The sequence below is a fragment of the Neophocaena asiaeorientalis genome, unplaced genomic scaffold (assembly GCF_003031525.2).
Source record: "Neophocaena asiaeorientalis asiaeorientalis breed wild unplaced genomic scaffold, Neophocaena_asiaeorientalis_V1.1 scaffold87, whole genome shotgun sequence".
NCBI classification, from domain to species: domain Eukaryota; kingdom Metazoa; phylum Chordata; class Mammalia; order Artiodactyla; family Phocoenidae; genus Neophocaena; species Neophocaena asiaeorientalis.
Window position 1 is genome coordinate 765,011 of NW_020175432.1, and position 20,356 is coordinate 785,366.

Consider the following 20,356-nt stretch of genomic DNA (forward strand, 5'->3'; position numbering starts at 1 on the left):
CCCTCCTCGTCGTCGTCATCAGCCTCCACGTCCAGGCCCGGGATGCCTCGGATCTGGCGCTCCAGCGCACCGCCCAGTAGGGGCACGGCCGCCTCTTCGTCTTCCTCGGGGGGCGGCGGTGGGGGCGGGGATGCGGCCCCGGGGGCCGGCTCCGGAGGCACTGGGGGCTGCGCCGGCGCGCCCTCTGCACCCTCCGCGACCCCTGCCGCTTCGACCAGCGCCCCCTCATCCAGGGCACCGCCCTCGGCCTCCTCCTGTTCCTTCTCCTCCTCCGGGCTGTCGGTGAAAGGGTTCTCGCCCTGCGGAGAGGGGCGCCATACTGAAGAAAGGGAGGACCCGCGGGGCTGGGGCCGGGACCAGGACCAGGGGCTGGGGCTGGGGCCGGGGCCAGCATGCCAGGGGCGTGCAGCTCACCTTCAGATAGCGCTCCAGCTTCTTGCTGATTAGCTTGTTGTTGAGGATGCTGCGAGCCACCATGAGCGAGGACTTCTTAGACTGCTCCATCATGAGCTACGGGCAAGGCAGGCAGGGCTGCAGAGGCTGCCCCCGGTATCCAAAACTCCCCACCCCACCCCGCCGGATCGGGCAGAGACCACTCACACCCGCACACCTCTCCACCTCCACCTCGGGGCCCAGCACCGCCAATGACTACTACCAGACTGCGTAGTTCTGTAAGCACACCCTTGGGTACAAGCGTGGGTCCACTCTACAAGCATGGAGCCACGACCCGATTTGATCTTTGCTCAAATGCTCCATCTTTCCATACCATACTTACTGTATGTAACTGATTACAGACATATGTCTTTACAGCTGTACTGCAGAAATCTGATTTGCTTACTTAAAAATTATAAGCAGCGAACAAATAAAAAAACCTACTAAAAACCAAATGTGCAACACCTAACAAGGGGGCAAATGCCCTAAAATGCATGGAACTCTTTAGGATAAACAGGGAGGATATAAAAGCAGGAATACGAATGTCAAACCGTGTATTTTAATGATATACATCCTTTTAATCCATAGGATTCCCAGGAGGAAGAATTATACCCGCTAATGGAAAGGTTGAAAAGAGACACTTATACTCTGTTGGTGAGAGGCTCAAGTGTTTATTTTCTGGAAAACAGTTTGATAGAATATATCAAAAGTAAAAATTTCTCAGTAATTCCTTCCCAGCATCTAGCCTAAGTTTAAAATTGGAAACATGCATGCACATTGATTGCAGTAGTGAAAAATTGGAAAGCACCTTAATGTTCTTCAGTGGAGAAGTGGTTAAGTAAATCAAACATTGAAAAGAACACCATGCGGTCCTTAAAGTAGGGCTCAGGGACAGTGTGCACAGCATGTCAGAGCCTTTCCCTCTGGGAGGATTTATACCAAAATGCTACATGATTTTCTCGGTGGTGAGAATGAAGGCAACGCTTACTTCCATCATTAATGCAAGTAATGGTAATGCAAGTATAAAGCCATAAACAGGAAAAACAGGTAAAGCTATTTTTGGAGGGGTGGGGAAGTTGATCTCCAGGACCTCTACTCTACCCTAGTCACTCTATTATCACATTTCAAAAAATCATCTCACTTTCTGTTTCTACTCCCTTTCCCCACCTTCATCTTTTTTTCCTTACATATTTTTCTCTACTACTTGGGGAAAATATTAATAGCCCTCATGCATGCTGAAAATGAAACAAGTTAAAGATACACAAAAGAAAACTGCCTACATATTGTTTTGTCCTTGTGGGGAATAAAAGGGATAACTGGTTCCAGTCACAGATGTAGTTGTGGGTACTTTAAGGTTTGGCACACTTACAAGGCTGTAGTAGAAATAGATATCCCATGGATATTACACGTTAAACTATGTGTTATCTGCAGAACACCCAGTCTCAATGTGCACACTGCTGACTACAGCTACAGAAGCGTTCCTTTAGATGTGACCCAATTTACTCTGGATAAGAGCAAAAACGGTTCACATTCCATTATTTATAAAGTTACCTGCTGTTTGCTTTCAGTATTTTTGCTACACTCATTATATTTGCATTTAAATGTTTTAGGCAACTTAAGAACGAATGTACAAGATGCAGTAAAAATGAATCGCTTGGGCTTCCCTGGTGGCGCAGTGGTTAAGAATACACCTGCCAATGCAGGGGACATGGGTTTGAGCCCTGGTCTGGGAAGATCCCACATGCCGCGGAGCAACTAAGCCCATGCGCCCCAACTACTGAGCCTGTGCTCTAGAGCCCGTGAGCCACAACTACCGGAGCCCGTGAGCCACAACTACCGAAGCCCATGAGCCTAGAGCCTGTGCTCCACAACAAAAGAAGCCACTGCAATGAGAAGCCCACGCATGGCAACGAAGAGCAGCCCCTGCTCGCCGCAGCTAGAGAAAGCCCGCGTGCAGCAACGAAGACCCAACACAGCCAAAAATAAATAAATAAAAATTAAAAAAAAAATGAATTGCTTGATATCCAGTACTTCACGTATATCAAGCACAGTAGTAAAACAAAAAAAACCCATATATTTAATTTTTTCTTAAGTTTTTTTTTGCTTTTGTGATTTTTGATGCTTGACTAACATGCACGTGCTGTAACAATAGTTAACATGGAACTTGAGATGATGGCTTTTTTAATGTCTTATGAGATTTTCATGAACAATTCAAGCATAATTGTTAAGAACACGTGTATTAAGTTCATGTTAAGTGGAAAAAAAGTTTTATGAACGGAAAAAAAAAAAGATGCACAATTAGGATACTATTCTCACTCGCCAATACATTATCCTCCTCCCTTTAGGTGCACGGATGGACACACCAGAATGTCTCCCAACTGAGGCACACTTACAATGTTTTTAGATTTTTGCTACAACAACCACATACCACATACTAGCAGACCTTATAAGAAATACCAAAGGAGGTTCTTCAAGCAGAAAGGAAGTGATCCCAGACAATAATGCAAATCCACATGAAAGAACAATAAAGGTAATTATGTAATTACAAAAAACACTACAAATGCAATATGTTTTCCTGTCTTCTCAACTGGTTTAAAAAGGAGTTGTATAAAACTATACATATATTTAAGTATTAAAAATATATATAGTTCTAAATACATATAAATAATTGTATTGTTTGGCCTGTAACAGAGAAATGTAATATATTTGCCAATAATGGCACAAAGAAGGTTGGGGGAGTAAAATTGTATTGGGCTAATAAGGAAATGACTGTAGATGGTAACTTCAATCCACAGGAAGAATTCAAATGAAGAGAACCAGTAATGAGCAATAAGAAGGCCAATATAACAAAAACTAGAAATATGTAACTGCTCTCCTTTCTTCTGTCAGCTTCCTTAAAAGACAAATTATATAAAGTAATAACTACATTGTATTACATTATTGGGTTTGTACCACATACAGAGGTACTACTTTACATAACAAAAACCTCCTATGTAGAGAGGTACATAGGAGTAACTTAATCTCACTGAAATTAAGATACTGTATCTAAAGGAAAACTTAAAAACTTAGTATGTACAAGGTAAGGCCTAGAGAAACCACTAGGAAAATAATGCCCCAAAATGCAGTGCAAAAAAACCATTAAAGAAAATTAAATGTTATACTAAAGAAATACTTAATACAAAGAAAGCAGTAAAGCGTGAATAGAAGAATGATGTAAATCTAATAATATCAACAATAATGTTAAATGTGAATGAATTAAACAATCCAGTCAAAAGGCAGAGACTGTCAAACTGGATAGAAAAACAAGATCAAATTATATGCTATTCATAGGAGATACACTTTAGATCCAATAGATTCAATAAATAGAAATGAAAAGGATGGGAAAAGATACACAATCATCAACCATAAGAAAAATGAACTGGCTATACTAATAGCAGACAAAATAGAGTGTTAAAAAATGGTACTAAGACAGAAAGGGACATTTTATAAGGATAAAGGGTCACTCCATCAGGAGGATATAACAATTGTAAGTATAGATGCACCTAACAACAGAGCACCAAAATACATAAGACAAAAACCGACAGAAATAAAGGGAGAAACAGACAATTCAACAATAGCTGATATCCCACTGTCAATAATGCATAGAACAACTTGGCAGAAGACCAACAAGGAAATAAAAGGCTTGAACAACACTATAAAACCAAACAAGCATAACAGGTATCTATAGAACACTCCACACAGCAAGAGCAGAAAATCCATTCTTTTCAAATGCACAAGGCACAGCATAGGCCATAGAACAAACTTCAGTAAATTAAAAGGACTGAAATAATAGAATGTATATTCTCTGACCACATTGAATAAAATTAGAAATCAGTAACAGAAAGGAATTTGGGAAATTCAGAAATATGTGAAAATTAAATGACACACTGCTGAATAACTAGTGGGTCTAAGAAAAAGAAATCAGAGGGAAATTAGAAAATAACCTGAGATGAATGAAAATGAGGACGTGACATGCCAAAAGTTATGGGATACAGTGAAAGCAGTACTCAGAGAAAAAATTATAGCTATAAATGCCTACATTAAAATAGAAAAAACCTAAGCAAGCAGAATATTAGAGTAGAAATTAATGAAGCAGAGGACAGAAAAACAGAAGAGGAAAAAAAAAATCAATAAAGCCATAAGTTTGTTCTTTTTAAAGATCAACAAAATTAACAAACCTTAACAAGACTGACCAAGAAAAAAACAAGACTCAAATTACCAGTCAAAAATGAAAGAAGCGGGGGCTTCCCTGGTGGCGCAGTGGTTGGGGGTCTGTCTGCCGATGCAGGGGATGCGGGTTCGTGCCCCGGTCCGGGAGGATCACATTACAGAAATAAAAAGGATTATAATGGAACACTAGAAATAAATGTGTGCTGATAAATTGGATAATAGATGAAACAGACATATTTCTAGAAAGACACAAACTACTGAAACTGACTCAAGAAGAAATAGAGGGAGTTCCCTGGTGTTCCAGTGGTTAGGACCACTCGGCACCTTAACTGCTGGAGCCCAGGTTCAATCCCTGGCCCAGAAGTAAGGTCCTGAAAGATGCGTGGCGCAGCCAAAGAAAGAAGAAGAAACAGAAAATCTAAATAGACCAATAACAAGTAAAGAAATAGAATTAGCAATGAAAAAAAAGCAGCTACCCACAAAGAAAAGCCCAGGTCCAGATGGCTTCAGGGGCAAATTCTACCAATTTAATACCAATTCTTCACATACTTCCAAACAAAAGGAGGGAAAACTTCCCAGCCAAAGAAAGAAGAAGAAACAGAAAATCTAAATAGACCAATAACAAGTAAAGAAATAGAATTAGCAATGAAAAAAAAGCAGCTACCCACAAAGAAAAGCCCAGGTCCAGATGGCTTCAGGGGCAAATTCTACCAATTTAATACCAATTCTTCACATACTTCCAAACAAAAGGAGGGAAAACTTCCCAACTCAACTTTTGAGGCCAGTATTACTTTGATACCCAAACCAAAGACATCACAAAAAAACACAGATGAATTATCTCTTATGAGTACAGATGCAAAAATTCTCAACAAAACATCAGCAAAGCCAATCCAACAACATATAAAAATATTATACACCACGACCAAGTAGGATTTTTCCCAGGAACACCAAGCGTGGCTTAACAACCCAAGTTAATGTAATATACCATACCAATAGAATAAAAAACAAAAGCCACATGAGCATCTCAATAAATGCAGAAAAAGCATTTGACAAAATCCAATATCCTTCCAGAATAAAAACACTCAACAAGATACAAACAGAAGGGAATTCAGCAACCAGAAAAAGGGCACCTATGAAAAATCCACAGCTAACATCATACTTAATGGTCAAAGACCGATGCTTCCTCCCCTACCAAGATCAGGAACAAGAAGATACTTCTCTTCAAAATTGTGTTGGATGTTCTAGCCAGGGCAATTAAAGAAGAAAAAAAAATATTAAACAGCATCCAGATTGGAAAGGAAGTAGTTAAACTATCTCTATTTGCAGATAACTGATCTTATATATAGAAAATGCTAAGGAATCCACTAAACTATTAGAATTAATAAACAACTTCAGTGAAGTTACGGGATAAAATATCAACATACAAAAATCAATTGTATTTTGATACACATACAAAGAACAACCCAGAAATGGAATTAAAGAACACAATTCCATTTATAATAGTATCAAAAGAATAAAATACTTAGGAATAAATTAAGAGCCCCAAAAGTGCAAAACTTATACACTGGAAACTATAAAACACTGTTGAAAGAAATTAAAGAAGGTCTAAATAAATGCAAAGACACCCCATATTTACAGACTGGAAGACTTAATACTGCTGAGATGGCAACACGCTTCAAATTGATACAGAAATTGAATATAGTCCTATCAGAATAACAGCTGGCCTCTTTGTAGAAACTGACATGCTGGTCCTAAAATTCTTGGAAGCTCAAAGGCACAATCTTGAAAAAAAAGGAACAAAAGTTGGAGAAGTCACACTTTCCGATTCTTAATCTTACTATGAAGCTAAAGTGTGGTAATGGCATAAGAATATAGAGAACAAAAGAATAAAGAGTCCAGAAATAAATCCATGTAGCTATGGTCAACTGATTTTTGAGAAGGGTGCCATAGTGAAAATGGGAAAATAGTCACGGGGGAAAGTAGTTTCTTCTACAGATGGTGCTGCGACAACTGGAAAATCACATGGAATAGAATGAAGTTGAACCTTACCTTATACCATATACAAAAATTAACTAAAATGCATCAAAGATCCAAAATTTTAGGAGCTGAAACTGTAAAATTCTTATTATAAGAAAACATAGGGGGGCTTCCCTGGTGGCGCAGTGGTTGGGGGTCCGCCTGCCGATGCAGGGGACGCGGGTTCGTGCCCCGGTCCGGGAAGATCCCACATGCCACGGAGCGACTGGGCCCGTGAGCCATGGCTGCTGAGCCTGTGCTCTGCAACAGGAGAGGCCACAGCAGTGAGAGGCCCCCCGCGTATCGCAATAAAAGAAAAAAAAAAGAGAAAGAAAACATAGGGGAGCTTCCCTGGTGGCGCAGGTTAAGAATCCGCCTGCCAATGCAGGGGACACAGGTTTGAGCCCTGGTCTGGGAAGATCCCACATGTCGCAGAGCAACTAAGCCCGTGCGCCACAACTACTAAGCCTGGGCTCTAGAGCCCGTAAGCCACAACTACAAGCCTGTGCACCACAACTACTGAAGCCTGCGCACCTAGAGCCCGTGCTCTGCGACAAGAGAAGCCACCGCAATGAGAAGCCTGTGCACCGCAACCAAGAGTAGACCCCGCTCGCTGCAACTGAAGAAAGCCTGCGAGCAGCAATGAAGACCCGACGCAGCCAAAAATAAATAAATAAATATTTTAAAAAAAGAAAAGATAGGGGTAAATCTTTGTGACCTTTTATTTGACAATGGATTCTTAGATATGATACCCCAAGCACAGGAACAAAAGAAAAAAAACAGATAAACTGGATTTCATCAAAATTAAACTTTTGGGGCTTCCCTGGTGGTGCAGTGGTTGAGAGTCCGCCTGCCGATGCAGGGGACACGGGTTCATGCCGCAGTCCGGGAGGATCCCACATGCTGCGGAGCGGCTGGGCCTGTGAGCCATGGCCGCTGAGCCTGCGCATCCGGAGCCTGTGCTCCGCAACGGGAGAGGCCACAACAGTGAGAGGCCCGCATAATGCAAAAAAAAAAAAAAAATTAAACTTTGTGCTGCAAAGACACATTAAAAAGGTGAAAAAAAAACAACCCACAGAATGGGAGAAAATATTTGCAAATCATATGCCTGATAAGGTACTTGTATCTAGAATACATAAAGAACCCTCAACTCAAAAAGACCACACAATTAAAAAATGAAGTATGTGAACAGACATTTCTTCACCTCTAAGAATGTAGACACATGGCCAACAAGCCGCTGAAAAGATGCTCAACATCATTAGTTATCAGGGAAATGCGAATGAAAAATACAACAGATACCACTGCACACCCACTAGAATGGCTGGAATCAAAAAGTCAGATAATAACTAGTGTTGGTGAGATATGAATAAATCAGAGCTCTCATATATTGCTGATGGGGATATAAAATGGTACAGCCACTTTGGAAAACAATCTGGCAGTTCCTCAGGAAGTTAAAATGTTACTATTTGACCCAGATATTCCACTCCTGTCTAAAAGAAATGAAAATACATGTCCACACAAAAACTTGCATCATAACAGAATTATCCATAATAGCCAAGAGGTAGAAACAATCCAAATTCTAAAGAATGAATAAACCAAATGAGGTATGTGTCCATACAAGAGAATATTTTTAGGCCATACAAAGGAATGAAGTTCTGACACATTCTACAATATGGAAGAACATTGAACACACGCTAAATTGAAGAAGCCGATCACAGAAGACCACATACTATGTGATTGCAGTTTTATGAAATGTTCAGAATAAGCAAATACATGGAGACAGACAGTAGATCAGTGGTCGCCTAAGGCTGGCGGAGCATGGGGGTTGGCGTGATAGCTAAAGGGTATGGGTTTCTTTTTGAGGTGATGAAAAGGTTCTATAATTGACTGTGCTGATAGCTGCATAACTGTGAATATTATTAAAAACTACTGACTTGTACACCTTACATGGATGAACCGTATGGTATGTGAATTGTATATCAATAAAGCTGTCACCAAAATAATAATAATAATTAGAAGCTTTTTATTCACTTCTAACTCTGGAATTTTAAAAAATATAGTGTTTATATTGAAACTATCTCTATAAACTAACTACTTCTGGTGTCTTCAAAGTAACTTTTATCATGCTTCCAATCCCCTCTACAGTTGCTGGTTCTTTTTTTTTCAACTTGCTTTAGAATCAGTTTTGAGTTTATTTTTTGCTAGCTATCATTCATTTCATCCAGATTTTCCAAGTTTTAATACCATGCACTGTCCAGCCTCTACATCTGCTCTCTGTTCTCTTTTGGTATACCCCTTTTATCAGCTCCCAAACCAAGAATCTCACCTTGGCAAGATCCCTACAGCTTCTCTGCTGCCAAAGCCAACGGACATTTTCCTTATCTTTCCATATCTCTCAATTGCATATGCCAATCCCAAATCTCCTCAACCACCCAAGCCAGATCTCTAAACCCATCCCACTGTTAAGAATCACTGCACTGAGAAAGACCAGCAATGAATCTGATGGGCATGGAAAAAGGTTGAGAAATGCTATTTCTTATACCATTTTGCTGCTATTATCTGCTCATAAATCCCATCAGCCTCCTCCAGGTGATGGCACCCAAGACTCTCTTTCTAGCCCAGACCGGGTCCTGAGCCTCTCAGCTCTTTCCCTACTGCAAAGCCCCACCACCCTCACTTGATCTCTAACAGACACCTCTAACCTAGGATGTCACCCATTCAACAACAAAAAAAACCCACCTACTCTGGCTTCTGTGATAGGTACTGGGAATACACTGGAATGCAAGACAGAATTTTTTCAATTTCTTGCCAAACTCGCTCCTTTCCCTGTACCATATACCGCCCTCCCCATCATAGCAGCAACACTGTCCACCAGCTAAGGCAGAAATCTGCCACATCCCAGACTTCTGGTCCCTCCCTCATGCCAACCTCCTGTTCACTTCCTTAACACCTCTTCTATCCTGCCTGTCTTCATCTCCAAGGTGGAGGCATACCTCTGGCTTGATACTGCAGCAGCCCTTCCTTGATCCCCAACCTCCCTCCCACAACAGGTGCCCAAAGTCTCTAGTCCAACACTGACTCTAATCCTACTGGTCCCCCACTTAAAAGCTTTGCTGCCTACAGGAGCAAGATCAGGCCCCTCAGCCCAGCCCTTGTGAACCTTGTGTCCAATTCTTCCTCCAACAACACTTGCACCATACACGTCTCCCTGTTTGGTTTCTGAACCTATGTGGCCATTGACCCATATGCACATGGAGGTCACCATATCCCACGGACCTTACTTCTTAAGGTCTAGCTCTGATGCCACCACCTGCCAGGCAGAGTCCCCATTTCCCAGCCCTCTCTCTGTAGCTTCGCTGACTGAACTGGGCTGGAAATGTCTACATCTTCCTGAGCCCTGCAGTCCCTGCAGTTTCTCATGGGCAAGCAGGGGTTATAACCCCAGGACCTCCCCAGTGGCCTCACCCAGTCAACCCACAGGCTGGTGGGAGGGCACTGGTAGCCACTCACCCTGCGGTTCCGGTTGTGATCCATGGTCTTGAGGTGCTTCTGAATGATCCCAAACTGCATGGGAATGAAGAGGTCACAGGCTGCACAGTGGGCTGCCTCTACCTTCTTCACAAAATGTTCCATGGCAATTTCTGTAGAGGGGAGAAGGAGGGGAGTTGCCACTGGTCCCAGGCACCTAAGAAAGACCCAGGAGTTGGGGGAAGACAGCAGACCAGCTCCTCACCTCACCCTGCCACTTCCACGTGGGCCTGAGGCTGTTCTCAGTGACCCTCCCTGGGGGAACAGAGGGGTGTTGTGACCCCACTCTGAGAACCAGAGGAGGGAAGGCTCAGGCCCTGCCTGATAGGACTGGGATGGAACCTCCTCACCTTGGGTCAGATCTTGGTCTCTGTAGATCTGCTGGATCAGACCATCAAGGTCCTCCACGGTTTTTCGGAGCTCCTCTGTCTTCTTGGTCTTGTTGGCAACGTAGTCCTGCCGGAGATCCCAAGGAGATATTAAGGTTTGTGTGGGCTGCTCTATGTCCTGAGGGTAAAAGCAGCTGTACCACTCCAAAGCTCACCTGCAGAAAGTCAGCTGTCTGCTTCGGAAGCTTGGTGCCTACGTACTTAAAGTGTTCCTTGTGAAACTTGCTGTCGAGGTGGCTGGCCATCTCATCCTCGTAAAAGGTCCGGTATTTGCAGAGAGAACACACAAACTGGATCCTGCCACAGGAGGGAAATGAGGGACTGAGACCAAGAGGGTCCCAGGGAACAGTGCTGCTGCCTCACCCAACCCAGCTGCGAGCCCTGAAACAGGCCTTGCTCATGGGCCTGTGAAGTACGGTCCCAGCAGGGGGACAGGCTAGGACCAGTGGGGTTGGGTGTAGAGAGGGACAGAACGTCTGCAGGCTGCAGTTACTGCAACGTAGGGGACAGGGGAGGAGCTCTTCCTTCCCGTAGGCAGGAGGCTGAAGCCTGAGGCAGCAGCTGCTGCAACAGGCAAGGAGTCGCTGGAAGGTTGCCGGAGGGCATCTCTACCAAGGCTGGGCAGGAGCTTGTGTACTTGGCCCAGCTGGGGACCGGAAGGAGGATGCCCTGGCGTGAGCCAGGTGGCCCTGAGGTGCAGAGTGGAGTACGCAGTCCCGAGGCAGGGCCCGAAAAGGTGCTGCATCTTCCTTCTGGGGTCTGAGGGACTGAAAGGCCCAGCCCATCCTTTGCTCAGAATGCTTGGGGGTGGTGTCGGGAGGGATGGGAGGCAAGCAGGCCTGGGCACCTGCTGCCTCATCTTCCTCTTCTGAGAAGAGACCAGTCTGAGCTGGAAGGAGGGCGCCCGCCCGGCCTGCCAGAGGGCAGCCTGGAGTCACCTGAGCGAGGTGCTCTGTCTGGGCCTCGTGTCCACAGCAGAAGCCCGGGGTCTGGGGCCTGGGCTGGAGCAGGCCGCCGTGGCAAGGGGCGGAGGAGGCCAGCCGCCACCGAGGCCTTGGGGCAGGTCCCTACCTCTGCCGGACGTCCTTATCTGGGCCACGGGGTCAGCTTTGTCTGGAGAGCCCAGGGGCCAGGCGCCGGCGAGGCTGAGGAAGGTCCAGCAAGAGCAAGAGTCTGAGGCGGAGGAGGAGGAGGCAAGCGCCAGTGCGGGAGCCCTGAGGGCAGACAGACCCGACCAAGGGGCGTGAAGGGCTCAGCCGCAGACAGGCCCGGCCTGACAGGGCCGGCGGGCAGGGCAGAGGGCAGGCCCGAGGCTGCCACAGCCCACAGGTGCTGCCATCTCTCCTGAGCACGGTGATGGCCTCTTGGCAGCTAGCTGGGGTGGCACAGGCGCCTTGGACCTTGAGTCTCTGATGAGCTGGCCCCCTCCCGCAGGGGCATCAGGCCCCCAGTGCACCTCGGGGCTCGTGCGCTGAGTGACCTAGTGCTGGAGCTTCTGGGCAACGGTGGTGAGCAGTGTCAGATCTCAGGCCAAAGTCGCTAGCGGTCGCCAGGCGGCCGCAGAGGGGCAAGGGACGAATCAGGCCTTGGGAGCTGGGCCTGGCGGAAAGCAGGGTCCATGCACGGCCGAGCAGGTGGCAGCTCCCAAGGGAGGCCAGAGGGCGGTGAGGCAGCAGAGCTATGGCCCTGCTCTCCTGGAGGCAGCCCCAGAGCGAGGCAGAGGCAAAGGGGTGGAGGGAAGCTGGTTACCTTTCCACCATGCGGTCTCGCTGCCGCTTTTTCTGCTTGTCCTGGTTCTTTTTGCCTGCCTGCAACTTGCGCTTGGTCTGGCCACTCTCATCCTGGGTGCTCAGGGCCCCTGTGGGAACAGAGGAGCACAGTTACCAGTTTGTGGCCTCTGGCTGGATCATCCACCATCTACTCCAGAGGGTCCATTCTGAAAGCAGCTGTCGAGCAAGGCCTCTGGCTGTGAGCAGGGCTGGGTACCCTGGAATGGGTGGGGAGTGATTTTGGTCTAGGCCCTGAAGAGGGGAGGACACGTGCTGACCCCACCACTCTCCAGGACATCTATACTCTGCAGAGTGGGCCACAGGGAGGCTGGAAGGTAAAGAGAGGCTGTCTCAGTGGGGACACTGGCACAAGTTCAGAGGGCCCAGGTGGCAGGATGCAGGAAGGCCTCAGTTGGGGCCTAAGAGCAGCCTCCAAGTGGTAAAGGCCCCAAAGCTTGCATGGCCCTGCCCACCTCACACTGGGCACCACGGCAACAGTAGGCTGAGGCTGGATTTATGGTTAGGTACCTGCTGGCGCTCATCACTTGAATAGGGGGACAGGGACTCCCAACAGGGGCTGTTGAGGCGCTAAGGGAAAAGACACGCAAACCAGAGCCGTAAAAACTGCACCAAGGGTCCCGGCTTGGACACCAGCCATTAAGGACTCAGAACTGCATGTTACTAAGGGCCTGAGGGCAGGGGGTGTGCCTGGGGTTCCCCCACACTTTTGCTTGCTGCCCCCACCTGAAGGCAAAACCAGTGTACTAGGCAGGGGCCATCACCACCCATAGCCTCGGTCTGGGAAGATTAGGGGCAGAGTGGGGAGGGGGTGAAGAGGGAGGTTACTCCCTACCAGCACATACCCAGCCACACAAGGGAGGATCCAAGCTGGACACGTTTCTGCCAAAACCCTGCCCTTGGCTGGACCCCTCCCACCATGAGCACCTGGAAGAGCCACCCCAGCACCCAGGCCACTCAGAAGACTCACCTTTCTCTGCATCCTCTTTGCCCTCTTCCTTCCCATCCTCTTTTCCCTCTTCGTCTTCTCCTTCCTAAGACATAATTTCAAAAATTCAATGTTAAAGCATGTATAGCTGTTCGTAACAGTTGTAAATGACAAGGCCCTGTTCAAGGCCAGGCACTAAGCCAAGAGCCTCGCATCCTCCCAACAGCCCTTGCACAGAGGGCTCACTCTGCCATTTTTCTGATAAGGAAATCCAACCTCTGGTTAGGCAGCCTGCCAGCAGCTTGTGCTCTCTACCAGACCTCCACCTCCTTGTACTAGTCATGTGTGCATGCAGAGATGACTCAGGCGGTCCACTGTTCACAGGTCTCACCTACAGACAGAGAGAGTGCAGGGCTGGGGCCACTTACTGCTCTGAAGCCCTTCTCCACAGCCTCAGCGCCTTCAGTGCCCTCTGCAGCTTCCCCCTCGGTGCCCTCGTCTGAAAGGTAAGAGGAAGCAAGCTCAGCCCAGGAGCCCCAAGGGGCAGAGGACAGGGTTATGCCAGTGCCTGGCCTCACCATTGTCTGAATCACTGTTATCGGAGCAGTCCGTCCGGGTGGCTTTGCTGTCGGGCTCGTCGGGACTGCCACATTGCTTTCTCTTCTTTTTCTTGGTCTGGGTCAGAAAGAGGGAGCAGGGTCAGGGTGGATGGCTCCAGGCCCCTCGCTCTGCTCAGTCACAAAACAGGAAGGCCTCCTCCACTCACCCGAAAGTCAGCTGTGGTCCAGGTCTTCCAGGTCCGCCTCATCTGTTTCATGCCATTGCCAAACCCAAAGCCAAAGCGGGAGCCACCTGGAAAGGTGCCCCCGCCACGCATGCCCTGGAACATGCCGTACTCAGGGATGATGTTCTGGGAGAAGAGGGAGGGCAGCCGGGAGGCACCAGGCATGCACTGGCCCCGGGCCCCCATGGGGTCTTCCCACACGCGCCCATAGCCTGAGGCCATCGGCCGGCCACTCCGGGAGTCCCGGGCCCAGCCCTGAGCCCGTGGGCCAAAGGTGTCGCCACCACGCATGCGGAACTGGTCACGGTAGGCATCATACTGGCCCTCGTAGGCCATTTCCATCTCAGGGTCAAGCTCGCCGTAGTCATAGCCCGACCGGTACAGATCACGCTCACTCAGGACAGCCCTCGAGTCACAGGCCTCGTAGGAATCGTATCTGCAGGGGCAGGTGGCAAGCATCAGGGAGGGCCTCAGGTCCTATCACCCTTCTGCTCCTGCCTGCCACCGAACCTCTCTGTCATGGGGACAGAAAACCCACTCCAGCACCTACCCCATTGATCCCCATCAGAGGATCAATATTTGGAAATGCCAATTTAAAAGGTCTCTCAGGAGCAGACTTCTAGAAGCCAGAAGGGCCTCTCAGATGATGTCCCCAAGCTTGCATGTGGGCCACACCAGCTTGAGGACCCTAAGAAGGACTGACTATTAGGGTAAAGTAGGTCTCAGTTAGGAGAAGAGACAGCCCACAGCCCATAAGAAACGTGCATGTGTCTGCGGCAGTCACAACGCCCAAGGTTGCTCCTCGAGGGGCAGAGCCAAGCACCCCAGCATCCTGCAGTACATGGGCAGTTCAGCACATCAGTGTTTGTCCACTGGGGCTGATGACACCCACGAGAGACTGCCAAACCCTTCAAAGCCCATCACCACTCGAAACGAAAAGGAAGACAAAACAAGGAATGTTGCCAGGAAAGACAATGTGACCTTGCCCAGGGACAAGAAAAAGAGTTCTTATGAGCTCATATCAACTCTGGAGCCCAGGACAGGGAATCACATCCTACATAGCAACTGGGAAGGCAGGCCAAACATTCTACCTGCGCAAGACAGGGCACCAGAGAGAGCCGTTCTAACCATGTCTGCAACCCACAGGCCCAGACCCCACATGTCTCTTTGCCAAAGCTGGGTAGTCAAGAAGCACCAGCAGCATGAAAGAATAGGCCAGTGCTACCCAATTATAATTGCCACTCCATCCCTCAAACCTGCTCTCCAGCTCCAGGTTGCCACAAGAAGGTACACAGGCAGCTGGCACCAGCAGCAATGTCAGCCCAACTGCACGGCCCCCCGCCCACCCCCTGCCTGCAATTTGGCAGCCTCAGCTCCAAGCACTATGACTGTCAGGCAGGGGATGTGCTGGGCATCCCCCAACACTTTTTGCTTGCTACACAGCCCATGCAAGCAAAAGTCCCCTTGGTACCCTCTGCCCCCTAGTGGTCCTGGTGCCTCACTTGGCCCCATCAGTGCCTGGCCAGGCCCCTCCTTACTCTCTGCTCTCTCCCATTTGTCAGCTGGAGCCATTAGGCCACTCCACTCCAACCTGTGCCAGAAATACATGTGCCCTCCTCACTGAAACCTCTCACTAGGGCACAAGAACTTCTAGGCCAGCACCGCTTCAGACAATGACAAATGCCCACAGCATGATGCTGTGGGGTAGGGCAGATCCGAGTGGGAGGCCCAGCTCCACTATTTACTCCTGGGTGCCTGTGGGCAAGAGGTGTGACCTGCCTGCGCTTCACTTTCCCCATTTGCAAAGTAAGGATGTCAACAGTTCCTCACGGGCACTTCTACGGCTCAACAGGTACATGTTTATAAGGCACTGAAGGGTGGCCAGGACATGCCCACATCTTCCTTGTCCCTTATATGGGATGCGCAGCTCACAGTGATCAGCCCCAAGGGTTCATCCCACCCTTCACACCCAGCCCAATCTGTCCTGCCCTGATAGAGCGCAGGATGTAAAGTATCTGAAGAATGTCAAATGGCTGTCTCCAGAGGGAAGAGCCATTTAACAATGCTCCTGAGAAGAGCCACTCGGAGGGTACAGTGAAGCCAGCCCAGTCTGGGCTTGTTCCTCTCTCTAAAAGCTGGAAGAGAGGCTCACCATCAGGCAGCTGGGGAGGGTGGAGGGAGGAGGGGACACAGGCCAAAGAAGGGAAGTGCACTGGAAGCAGTCTCTGGGAAGCCCCGACAGCAGAGCAAAGAAGGAGAAAGCAGACGTAAGAGGCAGTTTAGAAGAGGGAGACGCCAAGGGGCAATAGGCAGGAGGTGACCCTGCAGAGCCTCAGCCCCTAGGCAGGTGTCCACTCACCTTTCTCCACCTGAGCCGTACACGCCTCCTTGTATCATGTCTGTCTCCAAATGCGGCACCATATCTAAGCGTTGGTTAATTCTGGACAAAACGGAATCAGCACTGGCACTACCCATGGCACTAGGGTTTGCATTTGTGTCAGAGCTAGGCATTTCCCAAGAGTTTGAAGTGGCCATACCATACCCATAGTTGGTGGTGTTATCCTGGCCATAGCCATAGCCATAACCATAGTTCTCGTAGCCTGCAATGAGGGAGACAGAAAGACAGACAAGATGGAAGGGGCGAGGAGAGACAGACAAACACAGAGACAAGGACACCTTCGGTCACAGAGACAAGACTGGATCTTAGCCACCTAAGGCTGGCTGGGCCCTAGTTCATACTAATAAGGCCTCCTGGGAAGGAGTAGCCAGCTCCAGGGCACCTGGGACCCCCAAAGGCGACCCCCAGCCCAAAACCTTGGCTAAGCTGGGCAGTGGCTGAAAGACTCAACCAGTTCAATCCCAAGGGAGAGGAGAATGATCATGGGTATAATACTTGCCTCTGTTTGTCCCAGAGCTCCAAGTTCCATATCCTACAAAAAGTAGAACAACAATTACACCTATAATTGCTTACAATACAGTAAGAGTTTAATTCAGGCACAAAGACAACGATTCCTAGAACCTGAGCGGTTACAGGAGACTGAACCTCCCCTAATTGAGAAGCTTTGAGCTTGAGAGCACTACATAAATGACCCAGGCCACCTGCTGCCCTGGTGCCTGACCTTTCGTGGTTCTGACCATCTGCTATTGAAGGAACCTCCCATTCCTAACACTCTCAGCTAAGGAATTTGGCTCCTATACACCTTCCTTAAAAAGCCAGAATTGGGGGCTTCCCTGGTGGCGCAGTGGTTGAGAGTCCGCCTGCCGATGCAGGGGACACGGGTTCGTGCCCTGGTCCAGGAAGATCCCACATGCCGCGGAGCGGCTGGGCCCGTGAGCCATGGCCGCTGAGCCTGCGCGTCCGGAGCCTGTGCTCCGCAAACCGCAAAAAAAAAAAAAAAAAAAAAAAAAAAAAGCCAGTATTGGAAGATTACTCTTGCCCCTGGCTAAACACCAATCAGAGGAGGAGGAGAGCAGTTTCCAGTGCCTTACACCAACACTGTGCTGTACAAGAAGCTCAGCGCAGAGCTCACAGCCACTCTGAAATCGTGTCAATCAAATCACCCGACAAAGCCATATGGAGCAGAGAAACTGACTGCCCTAGTCTCTTAAATGTCTGTCTTAACAGGGAGAGCCACCAACACTTGAATTGTGAGTGTGCTGTGCTGGAACACATAAGCAGAGGGGGACAAAACACCACTCCCAGCTTGAGAAAAGCTGTTGAGAAAACAATCTGGATTATAAACTAAATGTGCTTTGGATTTTATTACAGCATGTAAGAAAAATTCATTCCTTCAGAAACATAAAGCCACTGAAAACTGACAAAGTGCAAAGCCAAGAGGGACCTCTGAGTCAAGCAGACATGTTTCTTTCCCAAGGGAGTCCATTAGAACAGGTGACTGCTTTTCCAGTGCCTCGGGTGAGACCTCAGAGTTACCTGCTACTCCACACTGTCTACCCTGCAGACAGACAGGTCAGGCTCATCCCAGGGCAGGGGACCAAGCTCAGTGAGACGGCAGTGTGATGAACAACAGAATCCAGCCACAGGAAAGCAATACTGCATACACTGAGAAGATGAATCAGAATGAAGGGGGGTGGGGGCAGGCTGAGATCCTACACTCAGGCTCCTCCTCAATCCACTGCACAAACGAATGGGGAGACACTGGAAACCAACAAGGAACTTTAGACGAACACTACTTTAATGAACCGTGGGCATGCTAGAGCTCACAAAGCAAAAATCCTCTTCAGCTGGGCTGAAGCAAGGGCTTCTCATTCGTTTGTTTATTCAACAATTATGCTCAGAGGACACAGAACAGAGGCTGGCAGTCCTGGGCACTCCTCAGGCCCAGAGCAATGTGTGTTAAAGGGGACACTAAGTAATCAGAGCAGCAAGGGACAGCAGCTGGACATCATGTAAGGAGTGCGTAGTGAAAGAGGCGTTCTTACAGGCAGAAGAGAGGCTGGCAGAGCCATATAAGGAATAATGCACTTAGTCCCAGCAGCTAACAAGATCCTGGCCACATGGCTGTTTACACCCAGGACAGTGGACACTAGCTATTCAAAAAGAGACAGGACTGGGAGGCAAATGCAGACCCATTGGGGTTATGCTTGTGAGGCCAGAATAGCATGTCCCTGCCCCACCCCAGGCTTCTGCTACTGAGGACTTGCCAGAACGAGCAAAGAAGCACAAGGAGAGGAAGCAGGAGTGAGCATTAATGCTGAACACAAGGGCAGATTGGTGGCTCCTATGACAGGGGCAGGCAAGCACTCCCTATGTGCTACTTGCTATGCCCAGAGCAACCTAGACTCCCTGATGGGCTCCCCAACCAGGTCCCTGTTTTGGGAGCGGGGGCGGAAATCTTTGTCTACACTATGTTCTTTGGTGACTCCCTGAGATCTGACCCTTGCAGAAGAACATCGGAACTAACTTCCATCCAGAGATGAGACCAGAGTTGACAAAAGAGAATTTTAAGAATATAATTTATTTTAAAAAGGAAACAACAAAAAAAGAGAGAGAGTAAAGAAAAGGAGACAGTCGTAGTAAACAATAAAGAGCAAAAGTAGAAAACAATGTAGGGACTTCCCTGGTGGCGCAGTGGTTAAGAATCCGCCTGCCAATGCAGGGGACACAGTTCGATCGTTGGTCTGGGAAGATCCCACATGCTGCAGAGCAACTAAGCCCGTGCACCACAACTACTGAGCCCACACACCTAGAGCCTGCGCTCCACACAAGAGAAGCCACTGCAATGAGAAGCCTGTGCACCACAACTAGAGAAAGCCTGTGCGCAGCAATGAAGACCCAACGCAACCAAAAATAAATAAATTAAAAATAAAAAAAGAACACAATGTAAACATTCAACTTTAAGGCAATAGTTAATCAGAACAGATTATAGCCAACCTACTCAGTGAGATCACATAGACATCAAAAAAGAATCTAAGCCTTATGCTGCACAAGGAAATGCTTCTAACAGTAAGCAAAACAAAACCGTAGACACAATTCTAGCCACCTGCAAGTTATTCAACTACCTAAAGTAACTATGCTGACAAAAGTTAAATATAAAATGGTGGGATCTTGGTTGACTGTTTTTCAAAATGTCACTTAAATGCTATTATATTATTCTTGCAATCTGATCCAGAAGGAAAAGTAAAAATATACCTATTGCTTCACAATATGATTGTCCATGTAAAACTACTCCAAAAAAATCTACAAAAAAGAGTTACTAGTGAATAAGTAAGCTAAGCAAGGTTTATTACAAGGTCAACATACAAAAATCAAATCTTTACATACCAGCAATGAACAACTGGAAACTGAATTTTTGAAAACTATCATATACCACAGCACTAAAGACATGAAATACTTAGCTGCAAATCTAACAAAATGTGTGCAAGATCTGTGTGTAAAAGACTACACCACTGGGGCTTCCCTAGTGGCACAGTGGTTGAGAATCTGCCTGCCAGTGAAGGGGACACGGGTTCGAGAACTGGTCTGGGAAGATCCCATATGCCACGGGGCAACTGGGCCCGTGAGCCACAACTACTGAGCCTGCGCGTCTGGAGCCTGTGCTCCGCAGCAAGAGAGGCCGTGACAGTGAGAGGCCCGCGCACCGCGATGAAGAGTGGCCCCCGCTCACTGCCAACTAGAGAAAGCCCTTGCACAGAAACAAAGACCCAACACAGCCAAAAATAAATAAATAAAAATAAATAAATTTATATTAAAAAAAGAATGTACAGCTTCTCTTTAATTCCTAAATGAAGTGACCATATCACTTAAAAAAAAAAACAAACA

General features: G+C 47.7%; 1 protein-coding gene across 1 annotated transcript in view; it reads right to left on the reverse strand.

Annotated features, from left to right (window-relative positions):
• Positions 1-2: 2 nt before the first annotated feature.
• Positions 3-20,356, reverse strand: part of AKAP8L (A-kinase anchoring protein 8 like) — a gene marked incomplete at its 3' end in the record, with an annotated part of 29,335 nt that continues 8,981 nt past the window's right edge. The window contains exons 3-15 of the mRNA XM_024767463.1: positions 16,971-17,003; positions 16,616-16,673; positions 16,433-16,513; positions 14,056-14,509; positions 13,868-13,964; positions 13,718-13,788; positions 13,332-13,395; positions 12,324-12,432; positions 10,730-10,871; positions 10,536-10,641; positions 10,168-10,298; positions 415-510; positions 3-299 (exon numbers count right to left, since the gene is read on the reverse strand). Coding sequence (XP_024623231.1) covers positions 3-299; positions 415-510; positions 10,168-10,298; positions 10,536-10,641; positions 10,730-10,871; positions 12,324-12,432; positions 13,332-13,395; positions 13,718-13,788; positions 13,868-13,964; positions 14,056-14,509; positions 16,433-16,513; positions 16,616-16,673; positions 16,971-17,003 — 1,739 coding nt within the window. The remainder of the gene's footprint in view (positions 300-414; positions 511-10,167; positions 10,299-10,535; positions 10,642-10,729; positions 10,872-12,323; positions 12,433-13,331; positions 13,396-13,717; positions 13,789-13,867; positions 13,965-14,055; positions 14,510-16,432; positions 16,514-16,615; positions 16,674-16,970; positions 17,004-20,356) is intronic.